Source organism: Bos mutus, chromosome 6 (genome assembly GCF_027580195.1).
Source record: "Bos mutus isolate GX-2022 chromosome 6, NWIPB_WYAK_1.1, whole genome shotgun sequence".
In the NCBI taxonomy this organism is placed as follows: Eukaryota; Metazoa; Chordata; class Mammalia; order Artiodactyla; family Bovidae; genus Bos; species Bos mutus.
The window spans coordinates 83,775,341-83,793,416 of record NC_091622.1 but is presented as its reverse complement, the minus strand read 5'-3'; the positions used below and the strand labels follow the sequence as shown (position 1 = coordinate 83,793,416).

At 38.7% G+C, this 18,076-nt stretch overlaps 1 protein-coding gene across 1 annotated transcript in view; it reads left to right on the top strand.

Annotated features, from left to right (window-relative positions):
• The window catches only part of LOC102279550 (transmembrane serine protease 11F), a 139,669-nt gene that overhangs the window by 106,281 nt on the left and 15,312 nt on the right, over nt 1-18,076 (top strand). Inside the window, exons 4-6 of the mRNA XM_070371892.1 lie at nt 10,690-10,754; nt 12,973-13,136; nt 15,485-15,523. Of these exons, the coding sequence (XP_070227993.1) occupies nt 10,690-10,754; nt 12,973-13,136; nt 15,485-15,523 (268 nt within the window). The remainder of the gene's footprint in view (nt 1-10,689; nt 10,755-12,972; nt 13,137-15,484; nt 15,524-18,076) is intronic.

Sequence of the window (18,076 nt, the reverse complement as noted above, 5' to 3'; positions counted from 1 at the left end):
TGATTTAGGGATTTAATTTTGTTCTTTCCCCCTGTGTGAACAAACAATTGTTTTAGCACCACTAATTGAATAGTCTGTCCTTTCCTGGTTGATCTGCCATGTCATTTCCACAATTCAAGTTTCCATATATGATATGGAATGTTGCTGGGATCTCTAATCTGTTCCATCCATCAGCTTGTTTTTCACTGGGTCAGTACCATGATACTTTAACCTCTACAGTTTGACAATGTGTTGATACATGTTGTATTAATTTCCTAGGACTGCTGTAGCAAATTACAAAAAACTAATGACTTGAAACAACAGAAATTTATTCCCTCACAGTTATGGAGACCAGAAATCTTAAAATCCAGATGTCAGCAGCCTTGGAAGTCTCTAGAGAAGAGTTCCTCTTTGCCTCTTCCAACTTCTGGTAGCCTCAGGCATTCCTTGTCATGTGACTACATGAACTTGATCTCTGTCTCCATTTTCACCTGGCCTTCTCTGGGTTTCTTTGTTTCTCTACTCTGAAAAGAATACTTATCATTGGATTCAAAGTGTTCCTGGATGATGTCTACACAATGGTCTCATCTTGATATCCTTAATTACATCTGCAAAGACTCTTTGCCAAGTCAGGGCACATTTACATGTTCCCAGAGTCAAATATATCTTTAGGGGGCCAACATTCAACCCATATACCTGGATTTATCATCATCTCCTTCAGGTATACTGTAGTTTTTCTTGTCCTTTTTATTTCATATACCTGTAAACACACACACACACACACTCACATCCCCTCATATTGGGGTTTTGATTAGTGTGCTCCAAATCTAGAAATCTAGAGAAATAATTGACACCATTTATTTATACTTATTTGCTGTATTTCAATAGAGCTTTAAAATAATTTTCTTAAGTGTCTGGTATATCTCAGTTAAATTTAATCCTAAATGACTGTTTTGTTGTTGTTTGGTTTTATGTGTATATGGGGTTTATTTGTTTTTGGTCACTGTTAATGGATATCTTTTCAAAGTGCATTCTTTAAAACTGGTTTTTACCAGTGTATACAAAAGTGACAAGCTTTTATAACCTCTTTTAACTCTGTCTTCTTTTTCACATGTATTATTTCCAAGTGCTGAGTCTCTCCTGGGGCTTTTAGAGCAGAGAGACTCCCTTTGTGGTTGAGTTGCCTTGATCCACAGTCTGGTCCAGTGATTTCCAATTATGGGCACTTATGTTTCCCTAAGATATTTTGCAATCTTGGAGACATTTTTTTTGTTGTCACACTGGGAGGAGGAAAGCTGCTGGCATCTAGTACCCAGAGGTTCTGACTATTTCTCCAACTCTTACATTCTCCTCCTTGCTCACTATTCTCTGACCATAATGGTCTTCTTTGAGATTCAGTTCAGTTCAATCACTCAGTCATGTCCGGCTCTTTGTGACCCCATGGACTGCAGTATGCCAGGATTCCCTGTTCATCACCAACTCCCAGAGCTTACTCAAACTCATGTCCATTGAGTCAGTGATGTCATCCAACTATCTCATCCTCTGTCATGCCCTTCCTCCTGCCTTCAGTCATTCCCAGCATCAAGGTCTTTTCGAATGAGTCAGTTCTTCATATCAGATGGCCAAAGTATTGGAGTTTCAGCTTCAACATCAGTCCTTCCAATGAATATTCAGGACTGATTTCCTCTAGGATAGACTAGTTGGATCTCCTTGTTGGATTCTCAAAAGTCTTCTCCAACACCACAGTTCAAAAGCATCAATTCTTTGAGATTACCTACACATTTTTTTCCTTCTATCTGGAACTGCCCCCTGATTCTACTCTTTCTGTTGCTTACTTCTTCTGATCCTTCTGATCCTTCATGTATCCTTCATGTATCATGTTACCTTTCTGGAAGTAATTATAGACCCTCAGCCATTATCCTGTATTACCTTACTGTTTTAGTTACCTTTTGGTGGGGGCCACTCCACAGCTTGTGGCATTTTAATTCTCTGATGAAGATTGAACATAAGCCCTTAGCAGTGAGAGTATGGAGTTCTAACCTCTGGACCACCAGCAAATTCCTGCCTTTGTATTTAACTATTTATTTATTACTGGCTATCTCTCTATTCTATGAGCCCAGGGACCACAGCTTTTTATTCCTACTCTTTATCCAGTATTGTCACAGTACCTGAAATATAGGATACTCTAGCCAATTGTTCTGAATGAACAAATTAATGAGAAAAAAAAAAAAGGAAACAATGGGATATAAGGAAAGAGTCTTGAAGCACTGCAAAAGTCAGCATTTTTTTTTTCTTCGTGACACTGATTAAGATTAACCATAGCTGGAGAATCAATGAATTTATGAAAATGTTATTGGGTACCTCCTTTGTGTGAGCTAATGAAAAATGCCAAGGTCTACATAGTACAGTTACTTCCTTATTTGGAGTGTATAATATTGCTTGTATGTGGAAGTTTAGACATGGATAATAATAGAAAAAGAAAATTTATGTAGCAAATGATATGACATATAAGAGTTTACAAGATTGAAATGATAATACTAGAGCTGCCACATTGCAAAATATAATAGTCAAATATGTGACTCAAACAATCAGTATTTTAGGGGTTCAGAGGAAGTAAACATCTCTTTGAGCTAGCAGAAAGCTTCCTTGGAGAGGAAAGCAGTCTAGTGTGGTTTGGGAGGGGAGTGTTTTTTTGTTGGGTTGGGGTGTGTGTGTGTGTGTGTGTGTGTGTGTGTGTGTTTGTCCTCTGCTGGTAGCTTTTCCCCTGAAAGAAGCAGGGTATCTGCAGAACTTGTCTGATTACTTTCATGGGTGGACCCAGAAAGGGATTTCCTAGTTCTCACCAGTAACTACTAATCTTCCATAAAGACCTAATCTGCATGTAGTTCCCAGCCAGAGGGAAGACACAAGCTCTGGGTGTACTTTTAGTCAGAGCCACACATATTTTTTCAATTATGCTATTTTAATTTTGATCCTGAGTCACATCAAGGACAACAGTTTGTGTCTGATTTTAAGGAAAATGTTTTATTTTCATTTTACCAGATTAAGGGCAGGAGGAGAAGGGGGCAACAGAGGATGAGATGGTGAGATAACATCATCAACTCAATGGACATGAATTTGAGCAATCTGCTGAAGACAGTAAAGGAGAGGGAAGCCTGGGCTACTGTACTCCATGGGGTAGCAAAGAGTTGGATATGACTTAGTGACTGAACCACAACAAATGGGCTTAGTCATTATCTTGTTTAAAATGAAGTACCCTCTAGTAATCTGTTCCTAGGTTTCAGTTCAGTCCAGTTCAGTCCCTCACTAGTGTCCACTCTGCGACCAAATGGACTGCAGCTCAACAAGCCTCCCTGTCCATCGCCAACGCCCAGAGTTTACCCAAACTCATGCCCATTGAGTCGGTGATGCCATCCAACCATCTCATCCTCTGTCACACCCTTCTCCGTCCTGCCTTCAATCTTTTCAAGGATCAGGGTCTTTTCCAATGAGTCAGCTCTTCGTATCAGGTGGCCAAAGTATTTGAGTTTCAGTTTCAACATCAGTCCTTCCAATGAACACTCAGAACTGACCTCTTTTAGGATGGACTGGTTGGATCTCCTTGCAGTCCAAGGGACTCTCAAGAGTCTTCTCCAACACCACATTTCAAAAGCATCAATTCTTTGGTGCTCAGCTTTCTTTATAGTCCAACTCTCACATCCATACATGACTACAGGAAAAACTGTAGCCTTGATTAGATGGACCTTTGTTGGCAAAGTAATGTCTCTGCTTTTTAATATGCAGTCTAGGTTGGTCATAACTTTACTTCCAAGGAGTAAAGTAAAGTAAAGTGAAGTCACTAAGTGATGTCCGACTCTGCGACCCCGTGGACTGTAGCCCATCAGGCTCCTCTGTCCATGGGATTCTCCAGGCAAAAATACTGGAGTGGGTTGCCATTTCCTTCTCCAGGGGATCTTCCCAACCCAGGGAAGGTCTCCTGCATTGCAGGCAGATGCTTTAACCTCCAAGGAATAAGCATCTTTTAATTCCATGGTTTCAATCACTATCTGCAGTGATTTTGGAGCCCCCCCAAAACAAAGTCAGACACTGTTTCCACTGTTTCCCCATCTATTTCCCATGAAGTGATGGGACTGGATGCCATGATCTTAGTTTTCTAAATGTTGAGCTTTAAGCCAACTTTTGCACTCTCCTCTTTCACTTTCATCAAGAGGCTCTTTAGTTCTTCTTCACTTTCTGCCATAAGGGTGGTGTCATCTGCATATCTGAGATTATTGATATTTTTCCCAGCAATCTTGCTTCCAGCTTGTGCTTCCTCCAGCTCAGCGTTTCTCATGATGTATTCTGCCTATAAGTTAAATAAGCAGGGTGACAATATACAGCCTTGATGTACTCCTTTTCCTATTTGGAACCAGTCTGTTGTTCCATGTCCAGTTCTAACTGTTGCTTCCTGACCTGCATACAGATTTCTCAAGAGGCAGGCCATGTGGTAGGGTATGCCCATCTCTTTCAGAACTTTCCACAGTTTATTGTGATCCACACAGTCAAAGGCTTTGGTATAGTCAATAAAGCAGAAATAGATGTTTTTCTGGAACTCCTTTGCTTTTTTGATGATCCAGCGGATGTTGGCAATTTGATCTCTGGTTCCTTTGCCTTTTCTGAAATTAGCCTGAACATCTGGAAGTTCACGGTTTACATATTGTTGAAGCTTGGCTTGGAGAATTTTGAGCATTACTTAATTAGTGTGTGAGATGAGTGCAATTGTGTAGTAGTTTGAACGTTCTTTGGCATTGCCTTTCTTTGGGATTGGAATGCACACTGACCTTTCCACTCTTGTGACCACTGCTGAGTTTTCCAAATTTGCTGGCATATTGAGTACAGCACTTTCAGTGCATCATCTTTTAGGATTTGAACTAGCTCAACAGGAATTCCATTGCCTCCACTAGCTTTTTTCATAGTGATGTCTCCTAAGGCCCATTTAACTTCACATCCCAGGATGTCTGGCTCTAGGTGAGTGATCAGACCATTGTGATTATCTGGGTTGTGAAGATCTTTTTTGCACAGTTCTTCTGTGTATTCTTGCCACCTCTTCTTAATATCTTCTGCTTCTGTTAGGTCCATACCATTTCTATCCTTTATTGTGCCCATCTTTGCATGAAATGTTCCCTTGGTATCTCTAATTTTCTTGAAGAGATCTCTAGTCTTTCCCATTCTATTGCTTTCCTCTATTTCTTTGCACTGATCACTGAGGAAGGCTTTCTTATCTCTCCTTGCTATTCTTTGGAACTCTGAATTCAAATGGGTATATCTTTCCTTTTCTCCTTTGTTTTTTGCTTCTCTTCTTTTCACAGCTTTTTGTAAGGCCTCTTCAGAGAGCCATTTTGCTTTTTCCATTTCTTTTTCTTGGGGATGGTCTTGATCCCTGTCTCCTGTACAATGTCACGAACCTCTGTCCATAGTTCACTAGGTACTCTGTCAATCAGATCTAGTCCCTTAAATCTATTTCCTATTTCCATTGTATAACTGTAAATGATTTGATTTAGGTCATACGTGAATGGTCTAGTGGTTTTCCCTACTTTCTTCAATTAAAGTCTGAATTTGGAAATAAGGAGTTCATGATCTGAGCCAAAGTCATCTCCTGGTCTTGTTTTTGCTGACTGTATAGAGCTTTTACATCTTTGACTGCAAAGAACATAATCAGTTTGATTTCAGTATTGACCATCTGGTGATGTCCATGTGTAGGGTCTTCTCTTGTGTTATTGGAAGAGGGTGTTTGCTATGACCAGTGTGTTCTCTTGGCAAAACTCTGTTAGTCTTTGATCTGCTTCATTTTGTACTCCAAGGCCAAATTTGTCTGTTACTCCAGGTGTTTCTTGACTTCCCACTTTTGCATTCCAGTCCCCTATAATGAAAATGATATCTTTTTTGGGTGTTAGTTCTAAAAGGTCTTGTAGGTCTTCATAGAACTGTTCAACTTCAGCTTCTGCAGCATTATTGGTCTGGGCATAGACTTAGATTACCCTGATATTGTATGGTTTGCCTTGGAAATGAACAGAAATCATTCAGTGTGGATGTGACTTGTGATGCATGTGAGGTGCGATGTTATAAAGAGCTATCTTGCATAGGAACCTGAAATGTTAGGTCCATGAATCAAAGCACATTGGAAGTGGTCAAACAGGAGATGGCCAGAGTGAACGTCGACATTTTAGGAATCAGGGAACTAAAATGGACTAGAATGGGTGAATTTAACTCAGATGACCATCATATATACTACTGTGGGCAAGAATCCCTTAGAAGAAATGGAGTAGCCATCATAGTCAACAAAAGAGTCTGAAATGCAGCACTTGGATGCAATCTCAAAGATGACAGAATGATCTCTGTTAGTTTCCAAGCCAAACCATTCTTAAGTTTAGACCATTTAAAAAAAGGATACAATTAATTTTTTGTAATTTGGACTAAATATAACATTTACTTATATATACTGAGCTTCCAGTAGATAAATATAAACATAGATTTAACTTCTCCAGAAATTGGTTACAACAATGACTAGGTGTTCAGAAAAAAGTGGTTCCCGTAGCCCTGTTAAACTAGAAGCAGAAAAAAAGCAAATTCCTAGGAGATTATCTTTTACTAGGTTTAGATTCAGGAAATAAAAGTTGCTTTGAGGACTTCTTTAAGGGCTTCCTGCCCCCAAACCTCTACCCCCACCAACCTGAAAATCTGTCATCAGGCATATAAGTAACTCAGGGTTGTCAATGTCACTTAAAGCTTAAGAATACAAGATCTTGAGCCAGATATCCTGGTTCACATGGCAGAACAACCACTTCTAATGCCAATTTAGACAATTAAGTGTCTTGAGCTTCAGTTTTTTCACCTATAAAATGGGACTGATGAGAATAAAGAAAATACTCCCCTCAAGGCTGTATGAAGTTGACTAAGGAGTTGGTCCAATGCCTACCACGTAGTATGGACTTAATACATGTAAGCTATTATTAGTGGTTACACCAATAGTGTACTATACCAGAAGCTACTCATTTTTTAAATAGAGGTCGACTCCTCAAGGGACCATGGTCTTATTAATATAACAATTTAGTTCAAATAGATTCTTAGTAATTTCTTACACTCTGATATGACAGAATCCTCATCCTTTCCTACAGTGCCATTATGTACACAGTTCAGAATTTCAGAAGCCATTTATATTAAAGTGCTAAAGATCTTAAGGGTTTCCCAGATGACTCAGTGGTAAAGAATCTGCCTGCCAAAGCAGGATACAGGAGATGTGGGTTTGATCCCTGGGTTGAGAAGATCCTCTGAAGAAGGGAATGGCTACTTACTCCAGTATTCTTGCCTGGGGAAGTCCATGGACAGACGAGCAAAGGCTATGATCCATAAGATCACAAAAGAGTCAAACATGTGAGCATGCCTACACACATGCGGAGATCTTAACATCACATTTTCTCCTTGTTCCTTGAGAACTGAAAATGAAATGTGTTCTGAAAAGATTAGTGAATCATAAGTGACATAAATCAGAACTGTCCCAAACCCCTGGAATGACCACTTATGAAGGGGGTGGGAGTCACTACTGGGGTCTCCTGGCTTCTGCCTTGCTTTTAGATTCCCATAGAGTTCTACTTACCCTTGGCAACATGATTTTCAGAAAAAGCAAAAACAACCATGTTATTATCTTATCTCCTTTATGGTATTCTGGATCTTTCATTCATTTTCTCATTTATTCATTCATTTATTGAATCCATCAAACATACATTGAGCATTTACTGTGGACCAGGCATTGTGTCAAACATTAAACATACAGTCCAGAGTGGGAAAGACAATTGTAAACCAGTGTAATAATTGCTACAATAGAATCATGTGCAAGATGCTGGGGTGGCTTCAGTTCAGTTCAGTTCAGTCACTCAGTCATGTCCAACTCTTTGCAACCCCATGGACTGCAGCAATGCCAGGCCTCCCTGTCCATCACCAACTCCCAGAGTTTACCCAAACTCATGCCCATTGAGTCGATGATGCCATCCAACCATCTCATCCTCTGTCATCCCCTTCTCCTCCTGCCCTCAATCTTTCCCAGCATCAGGGTCTTTTCCAATGAGTCAACTCTTTGCAAGAGGTGGCCAAAGTATTGGAGTTTCAGCTTCAACATCAGTCTTTCCAATGAACATTCGGGACTGATCTCTTTTAGGATGGACTGATTGGATCTCCTTGCAGTCCAAGGAACTCTCAAGAGCCTTCTCCAACACCACAGTTCAAAAGCATCAATTCTTCAGCACTCAGCTTTCCTTATAGTCCAACTTTCACATCCATACATGACTACTGGAAAAACTGTAGCCTTGACTAGATGGACCTTTGTTGGCAAAGTAATATCTCTGCTTTTTAATATGCAGTCGAGATTGCTCATAACTTTCCTTCCAAGGAGTAAGTGTCTTTTAATTTCATGGCTGCAGTCACCATCTGCAGTGATTTGGGAGCCAAAAAAATAAATAAATAAAGTCTGCCACTGTTTCCACTGTTTCTCCATCTATTTGCCATGAAAAGGAGAATTTAATTTTGTTTGAGGAAGGCAAGTCAAAGACAAGTTAGTTGTCACTGGAGAACACCATAATTGTCATTGAAGAAACTTACCTGAAAAAAAAAAAGTATACTGAAGGAAGAGGGAAATGAATATGCAAAAGTGTAAAGGTGTGAACCAGGCCATTGAGATTAGGAAAGAACAGGTAATAGAGAAGATAATAGGGGTAGGATTAAAAAAGGCCTGTGATATGCAGATAATACCACTCTAACGGCAGCATGCAAAGAAGAACTAAAGAATTTCTTGATGAGGATAAAAGAGGGTAATTAGAAAGCTGGTTTAAAATTCAACATTCAAAAAAGTAAGATCATGGCATGCAGTCCCATAACTTTCTGGCAATCAGATGGAGAAAAAAATGGAAACAGTGACAGTCTTTATTTTCTTGGGCCCCAAAAAGCACTGTGGATGGTGACTGCATCCGTAAAACTAGAATCTGCTTGCTCCTTGGAAGAAAAGCTATAACAAACCTAGACACTGTATTGAAAAGCAGAGACATCACTTTGCTCACAAAAGTCCATATAATCAAAACTATGGTTTTTCCAGTAGTTATATACAGATGTGAGAGTTGGACCATAAAGATGGCTGAGGGCCAAAGAATTGATACTTTTGAACTGTAGTGCTGGAGAAGACTCTTGAGAGTCCCTTGGACTGCAAGGAGATCAAACCAGTCCATCCTAAAGAAAATTAACCTTGAATATTAATTGGAAGGACTGATGCTGAAGCTGAAGCTCCAATACTTTGGCCACCTGATGTGAAGAACTGACTCATTAGAGAAGACCCTGATACTGGGAAAGATTGAAGGCAGAAGGTGAAGGGGACGACAGAGGATGAGATGGTTGGGTGGTATCACCGACTCAATGGACATGAGTCTGAGTAAACTCTGGGAGATAATGAAGAACAGAGAAGCCTGGCATGCTGCAGTCCATGGGTTCTCAAAGAGTCAGATACAATTGAGTGACTAAACAGCAATAACAACAAGACCCATGAAGGGTTAAGATTGTGGAGCTCATACTAAGAGACACTGGGTTTCAAGCAGGAGTGTAATATACTCAGACTTGTGCTTTAGGGATATCATCCTGGCTGCTGGCATGTTGGGTAACAAGTAGGGGAGGAAAGACAGAGTTGAACCACATAAATGTGCCAGTGAGAGGACCACTGCAAAAACCTGAACACAAGTTTCGAATGAGCTGATTTTAGACCACAGCAGTGGGATGGAAGGAAGAGAGGGAGATTGAATATTTAACAAGGTAAAATCTACTGAGCACTGTTATTAATTTAGAGGAATCAAGGAAAAGGAAGAATCTATTGGGCAAGGGAACCAATATTCCCTCTTCCCAAGGGGGGCATGATTTACCATGGAACTGGGCCCTACGTAAACTTCCATGGACCTGCAATTTCTGAATTTTGACTTTCACTCTGGTGTTTTTTTTTTAATCTTTTCAGGCAGTGCCTCAATACTGGAAGGCAGGGTACCTTGGGAATCAGGTACCTTTAGGAGATAATTTCATGGAATATCCAAAATCCTTCAGTGGTTCAGACTAGAAAAGCCAAGTAATAAAATGCTGACAGTATGAAATGTGATGAAATATAGACCTGCCAAAGAGATGATTGTGTGTGAGGGTATCAGAGTCACAAGACAGATGTTGATACATATTATGTCAAATGCTCTCATAAGGGATATTCATGTGAGAAATGAGCAAATTGATATCAATAGTAGACTAGAATGCCATATTGGAGAATGAGACAAATATATGGTAGGTTTTCTTAAAAGTGAGGATTGCTGCCTTGAAAAATAGCACCAATAGTTTATTTGACAATCAAAATGAACATTATGAATAGTGTTTAGTATATCAGGCAATGTGTGACATGTGGTATACATTGTTTCTTTTAATCCTCAACACAACTCTACAATGTACACAACTCTGTTATATCATTTTAGAGCAGAATCAAACTATTATGATAAGATTGTTCAGTTTTACAAGGATTAGAACTTGGTTGAAGTCTTACCACTGCAGATAGCCAGTTCACAAGTCTGGGAATAAACTGGCATCCTTACCTTTTCCATAAGTCTCTAGATAAGATGAGGAGTAACACTTTCTTAGGATTAACACTTTAAATTTTTTTCTATTCAGATGTCTAGGATATTTCAACATTCTGGAGAGGGTCGGTTTATCAAATCTCATGTTATCAAATTAAGGTATGTAAACTTGGCTTGGGGTGTCCCAGGTGGCGGCAGTGGTAAAAAATCTGCCTGCCAATGAAAGAGATGCAGGAGACATGGTTTTGATTCCTGGGTTGGAGGCCATGGCAACTCACTCTGGTATTCTTGCCTGGAGAATCCCATGGACAGAGAAGCCTGGTGGGCTGTAGTCCTAGAGTCTCAAAGAGTTGGACACCACTGAAGTGACTTAGCCCATAAAGGCCAGCCCCTTTTGATTATCCTCACTTTCAGTTCAGTTCAGTCGCTCAGTCGTGTCCGACTCTTCGCGACCCCATGAATCACAGCACGCCAGGCCTCCCTGTCCATCACCAACTCCCAGAGTTCACTCAGACTCACATCCATCGAGTCAGTGATGCCATCCAGCCATCTCATCCTCTGTCGTCCCCTTCTCCTCCTACCCCCAATCCCTCCCAGCATCAGAGTCTTTTCCAATGAGTCAACTCTTCGCATGAGATGGCCAAAGTACTGGAGTTTCAGCTTCAGCATCATTCCCTCCAAAGAAATCCCAGGGCTGATCTCCTTCAGAATGGACTGGTTGGATATCCTTGCAGTCCAAGGGACTCTCAAGAGTCTTCTCCAACACCACAGTTCTGCCTACCCAAAAATCAGACTATGATTTTCTCTTCAATAAGGTTTTTCCTCGAATGCTCCTGCATTATTTTATTTCGGATGCCTTTTCACTCTGTTCTGATAAAAGGCAACATACATAAATTAAGATATGCATTATCAGAGACTAAAATAAGTTACTGGAATTTATCCTGAATATATTTTAATAGAAAGTCCAAAAGGGTTGGCATTTACTGGAATAATATATCTTGTTTTTTATCAATTTTGATAAAAATTGATGAAATTTTAAAATTTTTATTGTGGATATCAATCAGTTTACACACATACATATTTATACACATGAGCTTCAGAGGTGATGCAGTGATAAAGAATCCACCTGCAAGGCAGGACACTCAGATTTGATCCCTGAGTCAGAAGACCCCTTGAAGAAGGAAATGGCAAACTACTCCAGTATTCTTGCCTGGAAAATCCCATGAACAGAGGAACCTGGCAGGCTACAGACCATGGGATTGCAAAGGGTCAGACACAACTTAGTAGCTAAACAACATATATATCTATATATATAGATATATATACACATGTGATAACATGCATATACATATATATGTAAATACACATATATATTTGTAGTACTTATTTACTTCATTTCTTGATGGTAAATATACATATGGTCAAGAGCCCATGTCTTTTCTATCCCTTTTCCCCTTTCTACTCTCCTTTCTTCCTTCATTTTTTGTATATGTCCAACTAAAGTTGTTCTCAAAATATAACTAGAGGGTTTCTAGACCTCTACACATTATTGTAAATTTTTATATTTGAACTTATCAAATGATCTCCTTTTATAATTGCTTTCTTTAATCATCCATGTTTCAAACTCATATTAACTGACTACCAAGCCCCAAAATACCAATGGCTCAACACAATAAAGATCTATTTAATTTCCATGGTGCAGTCCAAACAGACGTGGCATAAGTGGGTGTAGGGATGATTGGGATTGTAGAATGGACTTGCCCACTGAATCTCTGGGTGGCGAATAAGGGAAGAGTGAAAGCATGGAGGATGGTACAGGAAGTCTTCCAGGGCCAGGTCTGGGAGCAGGTACATCGTTTCTCCCCACATTTCACTGTCCAGGATTCACTAGAGAGTTTCAATAAACTGCAAGGAAGGCGAGGAAATGAAATTTAGCTCTTGCTTAGAAGGCAAAGCTTAGAAGAAGGGTTTGGTGAATACAAAGCATTGTCTTTGCCACACCACAACTGAGGAATAATGACCTTGGTTACAACTTGGTTCAGAATCCCTTAAAAAGCGAATCACCTAAGTGCACGTGTAAAGCATGATTTCACGAACCTCTCCTCCTCCCACAACCTCCTCTTTCTGAAGTTCAAAAAGGTTATGAAACTAAAATTATCTCACAGCTAGATGGTGAGCTAAGTTAGAGGCAAGAATAATGTTTTTTCCAGCTATTTATCTTAGCCGGTATTCCTAGAGATCATTTAAAAATCTGATACGCACACATGCCACTCACTATGTTTCTTTAAATCTAGTGTGAATCATAACGTGTAAAAATAGTTCCTGGTTAGAGAACTGACTTTATTATGATTACCTCTATCTGCTTTTTCCTCTTTAGTCCAGATCAAAATGGTATGAACATTCATATGGTGCTTGTGTTTCGATTCCCATCTACTGATAGTGCTGAGCAAGTCAGGAAAAAAATTGAAAGGATTCTATATCAAAGTCTGAAGAGAGAACCGATGCCTTTGACTATATACAAACCATCATTTACACTCACACGTAAGTCCTTTTACCATCTTTGTGGTTCCCTCCCTTCACAATCCTCTTTGTATTTTTCATAAGAATTCAGGTCAATGTATTCTCTCATTTCAAGAATTCACCCTTGGTGAATGTATGTCAGTGTGGATTAAAACTAAAATAAAAATTCGCTATGAGGTAAAGTCTAGTTTTATGATTTTTTTTTTCATATTTAACTTGGGCATCACTATGGGTTTTTAATTCACCCCGTATGTGAATTTTCATGTTGGATCTTTTCAAAAGCATGAAAGGGTAGGCATTAATTGCACCAGATGGAGGAGCCTGGTAGGCTACCGTCTATGGGGTCGCAAAGAGTCGGACACGACTGAGTGACTTCACTTCACTTCACAGACTCAGGGAAGGTGTCAAACATGGGACCTGCAAGCGTTGGCGGCGGGGGGGCGGGGCAGGGGCGGTATTAAAGCACAGGTATCCTGACTCCCAGAGGCCAGTTCTGGGGGTTAGCTTCCATAGTATCAAAGAAACAGAATCTTTATGAAGGTTGAAGCCTGTTGGAAGAAGCATTAACATGAACCATAAAGAGATTCTCTCTAGCTTATTTCCAATTTAAAACAATTTTAGTCATCTCCTCACAGATTCTTCACAATACAAACTCAGAAAAGCTGTCATTTCATTTTCCCCCAAAAGCAGAAAAAAAATGGAGCTCAAAGGTTATGAAAGTAAAACTAAAACTGCCTCACAGCCAGTGGGAATCCAAACTGAGAGACATTTCTGTTTTTCTGTACCAACACAAAATTAGAGAAAGTAAAATAATGTATTTCAAATAAGACTATAAGTGCCAAGATCAGGGACTGTGTCTTTTTATTTTCTTATTCCTCCCCCTGAACTCTAGCATATGTCTCACAGGCATTAGGCATTCCAACTCTGTTCATTGTTTCTAATTAAGTATTTCCAAATGTGGTTGCTTCTGATTTAATACCAAAAAATAAGACTTGTCCTTTAAATCTTGAATCTTTTCCCCTCCCAACAACTATGAATTTAAAAAACAGATTGTCTAATTTCTCTGTTGTTAGAAAACCAGGAAAATCCTTTAAATACATTTTGATAGAATCCCCATACACAACAGTGATAACTTCTTCATAGAGTAATAAGAAATGATTAAGAATATGGTATCCACCTTTATTTTTAAATCAATTATATTCCAAAGAAAAACATGGCATTTTCCAGCACTCTGTAAATGGCAATGTCAAACTAAATCTCAATTCCTGGTAATATAATTGTGCCTAACACATGATTATGTAAGCTAAAGTAAAATATCCACCATAAATTAAAATTGTAGAGTTTCTTATTTTACAATTTTAAAAATCATTTTTCAGCCTTCCTGGTCATGTATACTGACTTTTTATTATTATATTTATAAATAAATATACATTTATTACATGTACATTATATATATATATACATGTATACTGACTTTTAATATTAAATGATATTCTATGACCATCCTTGATAACCAAAATTCTACCACATACATTTTCTTCTGCAATACAAAGCTCACACTAAATAAAGAGAAGTAAAATGTCCAGGAGACTTCTAATAGGATTTGGGGCTCACATTCCCCTTATGGAAATGTCAGTATTATTGTGGAAAATATGATATACTTTCCTACTTTCTAACAAATAAAACAAATACCAAACCACCCCAATCAAATGAAACTGACTATAAAGAAACACTAAGATAAGTTTGAAGGGGAAAAGGTGTCACAGAAGGGAGACGTAAAGTGGAGGGAGAGATAGGGGGCTGGCTGTATACAAGAGACCTTCATGCCTCCAGTACCTGCTGACTTCCACCGTGTTCGCTGTGAGAGTCATCCTCAGTGAGAGAAGCCATCAACCTGCAATGATCAAGTTCCCACTCTTTGTAGTCAAAGGCCTGGGAATTGGTCTGTGAGGGACCTGGGATGCCTATCAACCTGGCTTCCAGGCATATGCCTAACACACATAGGTTAGTCCAACTGCTACAGCGAACACCAGTTGTGATGGGAATAGAGGTTGTTTCCCTTAGTTTTATTGGAGGTCCCACAGAAATCAGCCATGGACATTTATCCTAATCATTCTCTCCTCATTTCCTAACTTCCGTTTTTTGGTTTCTTAGTGAAAATCAGAAGACAAAATGTTACCTTTTTAGAGTAAAATTATACATTTTGAACCAAATCAGAGTAGAGGGTTATTTATATATTTCTTGGTTACAAAAAATATCTTATATGGATTCTTTGGGCAATAGGCATTTTATAGTAACCATTTGAACAAAATCACATGAAAATAGGAACATACACTTCCACCAACTAATTCATGTTTTGTTTATTTCAGCTATCGACAACAAAAAGATGAGGAATTTTCTCAACAGTCGTAAGTTCCAAAGCCCATGATTAACTGTCTATTTCATAGCAAAGATAAATAATAAAAGCCCAGAGAGTTGCAAGTAGAATTTACCACATTCTTTTATGAGGTATAATTGATATAACATTGTATTAGTTTTGAACATACAATGTATAATTATTTGATATCTGTATTTCAAAATGATCATAACAGTAATACCGAGTTGTTTTTTTCTGTTGTAAACCACTTAATCTTTTTATTATGTTTTATTACTGTTGACATTTTAAGACATTTAAATTTATACATTTACACCAAATACAATTTTTAGTGTTTTGACTTACAGAATGTGGTAAAAAATTATATAGTATTCTTGATATTACATACATAACATATGTAGCTATATTTCTAACATCTTGCATGCATATGTGCTAAGTTCCATTAGTCTTGTTCAACTCTTGGTGACCCTATGGCCCATAGCCCTCCAGGTTCCTCTGTCCATGGGATTCTCCAGACAAGAATACTGGCATGGGTTAACATGCCCTTCCCCAGGAAATCTTCCCTACCCAGGGATGAAACCTGCATCTCTATGTCTGTTGCATTGGCAGGTGGATTCTTTACCACTAGAGCCACCTGGGAAGACCAATTTCACATTTTACTTATCACTAATCTTTACATGGACTTTCTAGGTGACTCGGAGGTAAAGAATCCATGTGCCAATGCAGAAAACACAGGAGATACAGGCTCGATCCCTGGGTCAGGAAGATCCCCTTGAGGAGGAAATGGCAAACCATTCCAGTATTCTTGCCTGGACAATCCAATGGACAGAGGAGCTGGAGGGCTACATTCCATGAGGTTGCAAAGAGTCAGACATGACTGAGCACCAGCACAAACTTTACATACTCTATTACTAATCTTTTTCAAAACAATATGTTCCATTTTATCCCAACAGTCACAGTCATTTATCCATCACTAAAGTCTCTTGCTTGATTGTTGTTCAGTCACTAAACCATGTCTGATTCTTTGTGACCCAAAGGACAGAAATATGCTAGGCTTCTTTGTCCTTCACTATCTCCCAGACTTTGCTCAGATTCGTGTCTATTGGGTCAGTGATGCTATCTAACCATCTCATCCTCTGACGCTCTCTTCTCCTTTTGCCTTCAATCTTTCCCAGCATCAGGGTCTTTTCCAGTGAGTCAGCTCTTCATGTTAGGTGGCCAAAGTGTCGGAACTTCAGCTTCAGGATCAAAGTCTTTTGTTATACTTTTACTATTTCCCTTTCTTGAGTCTTGATTTAAATTCACCCTTTTGCTTGCTAAACTGTATCTTTAGGTTATTTTTCAATAAGACAACTACATAGATGGTGTATTTTTGAGAAATTGCATATATCAGAATCTCTTTTCCATTGCCTTTATCTTTATGTATTATAGGATTCTTGGGTCATAAATTTTCTCAAATAACTATATACATATCATTCCACCTTCTTCTAGTGTTTTGTTATAGAGCAGAAGTCTAAGGCTGGTGTGATTTTTATTCTTTTAGGTTATCTTTTTGGTTCCTGGAAGAAGGTAGGAAATCTTTATCCTATAACATTATTTTTTTTTTTTGTCAAGAGATCTAGATGTGTATTTGACACTGAACCTTGTCTGGGACACTATGAGATTTTCAACTTGTACACTGTTTTTTCTCATCCTGGAAAAATATTCTTCCTTTATAAATTTGATGATTGACTCTGTTTTAATTGGTTTGGTTTTTTTTTTTTTCTTCCTCAGGAACACAAATGATTTATTATCTGAATGTCCATTTACTGAACTCTATGACAATCATTATTTCTAGTTCCAGTTCAGTTTCAGTGCATTATGAAAGATCTCATCTGATCTATACTCCTGACAACCACTTACCTCAATTGTCTGGTGTCACATTTTCTCTTCTTCTATGTGGATTTATTATCTGTTATGACATTTCTGTGATTTCTTGAATTTTCTTGATTGACATACAGATCTTTTGTTGTGTGTACTCTTATCAGAGTATATTTTCCCCTTATGTTTGGCTACCTTTGTTTTATTAAGGTCATGTTTTCTTGACTATCTTTGCTGATACCAAGCACAAGTTCTGAAAATTTCTGAGGAAAATTTTCAGTGATATGTCTGTCTTCTAAGTTTATATATCATCTGATTTAGAGGATCTTAGCCATGCCATACAGTTAGATGCAGGATTAAATTCAGATTTTAAGAACAGAGTATATTAAAACTACATCAACCACCCACTTTAGGGCACCATCAGCTCCAGCATTCACTGGTGCCAGTTCTCTGTCATTCTCTGTTTAAATTCCTTTTCATAAGTCCAATCACAGCACTATAAAAAAACACCTACCACGGACTGGGTAGTATATAAACAGCAGAAATATATTGCTAATAGTTCCGGAGACTAGAAGTCCGAGATTGTTGTGAGGTGAGGGCCCACTTCCTACTCATAGATTCTTGCTGTTCAGTCAAGTGGTGGAAGGGGCTAGAGATTCCTCTGCAGACTATTTTATAAGGTACTGACCCATTCATGAGAGCTCCACTCTCATGACTTAAGCACCTC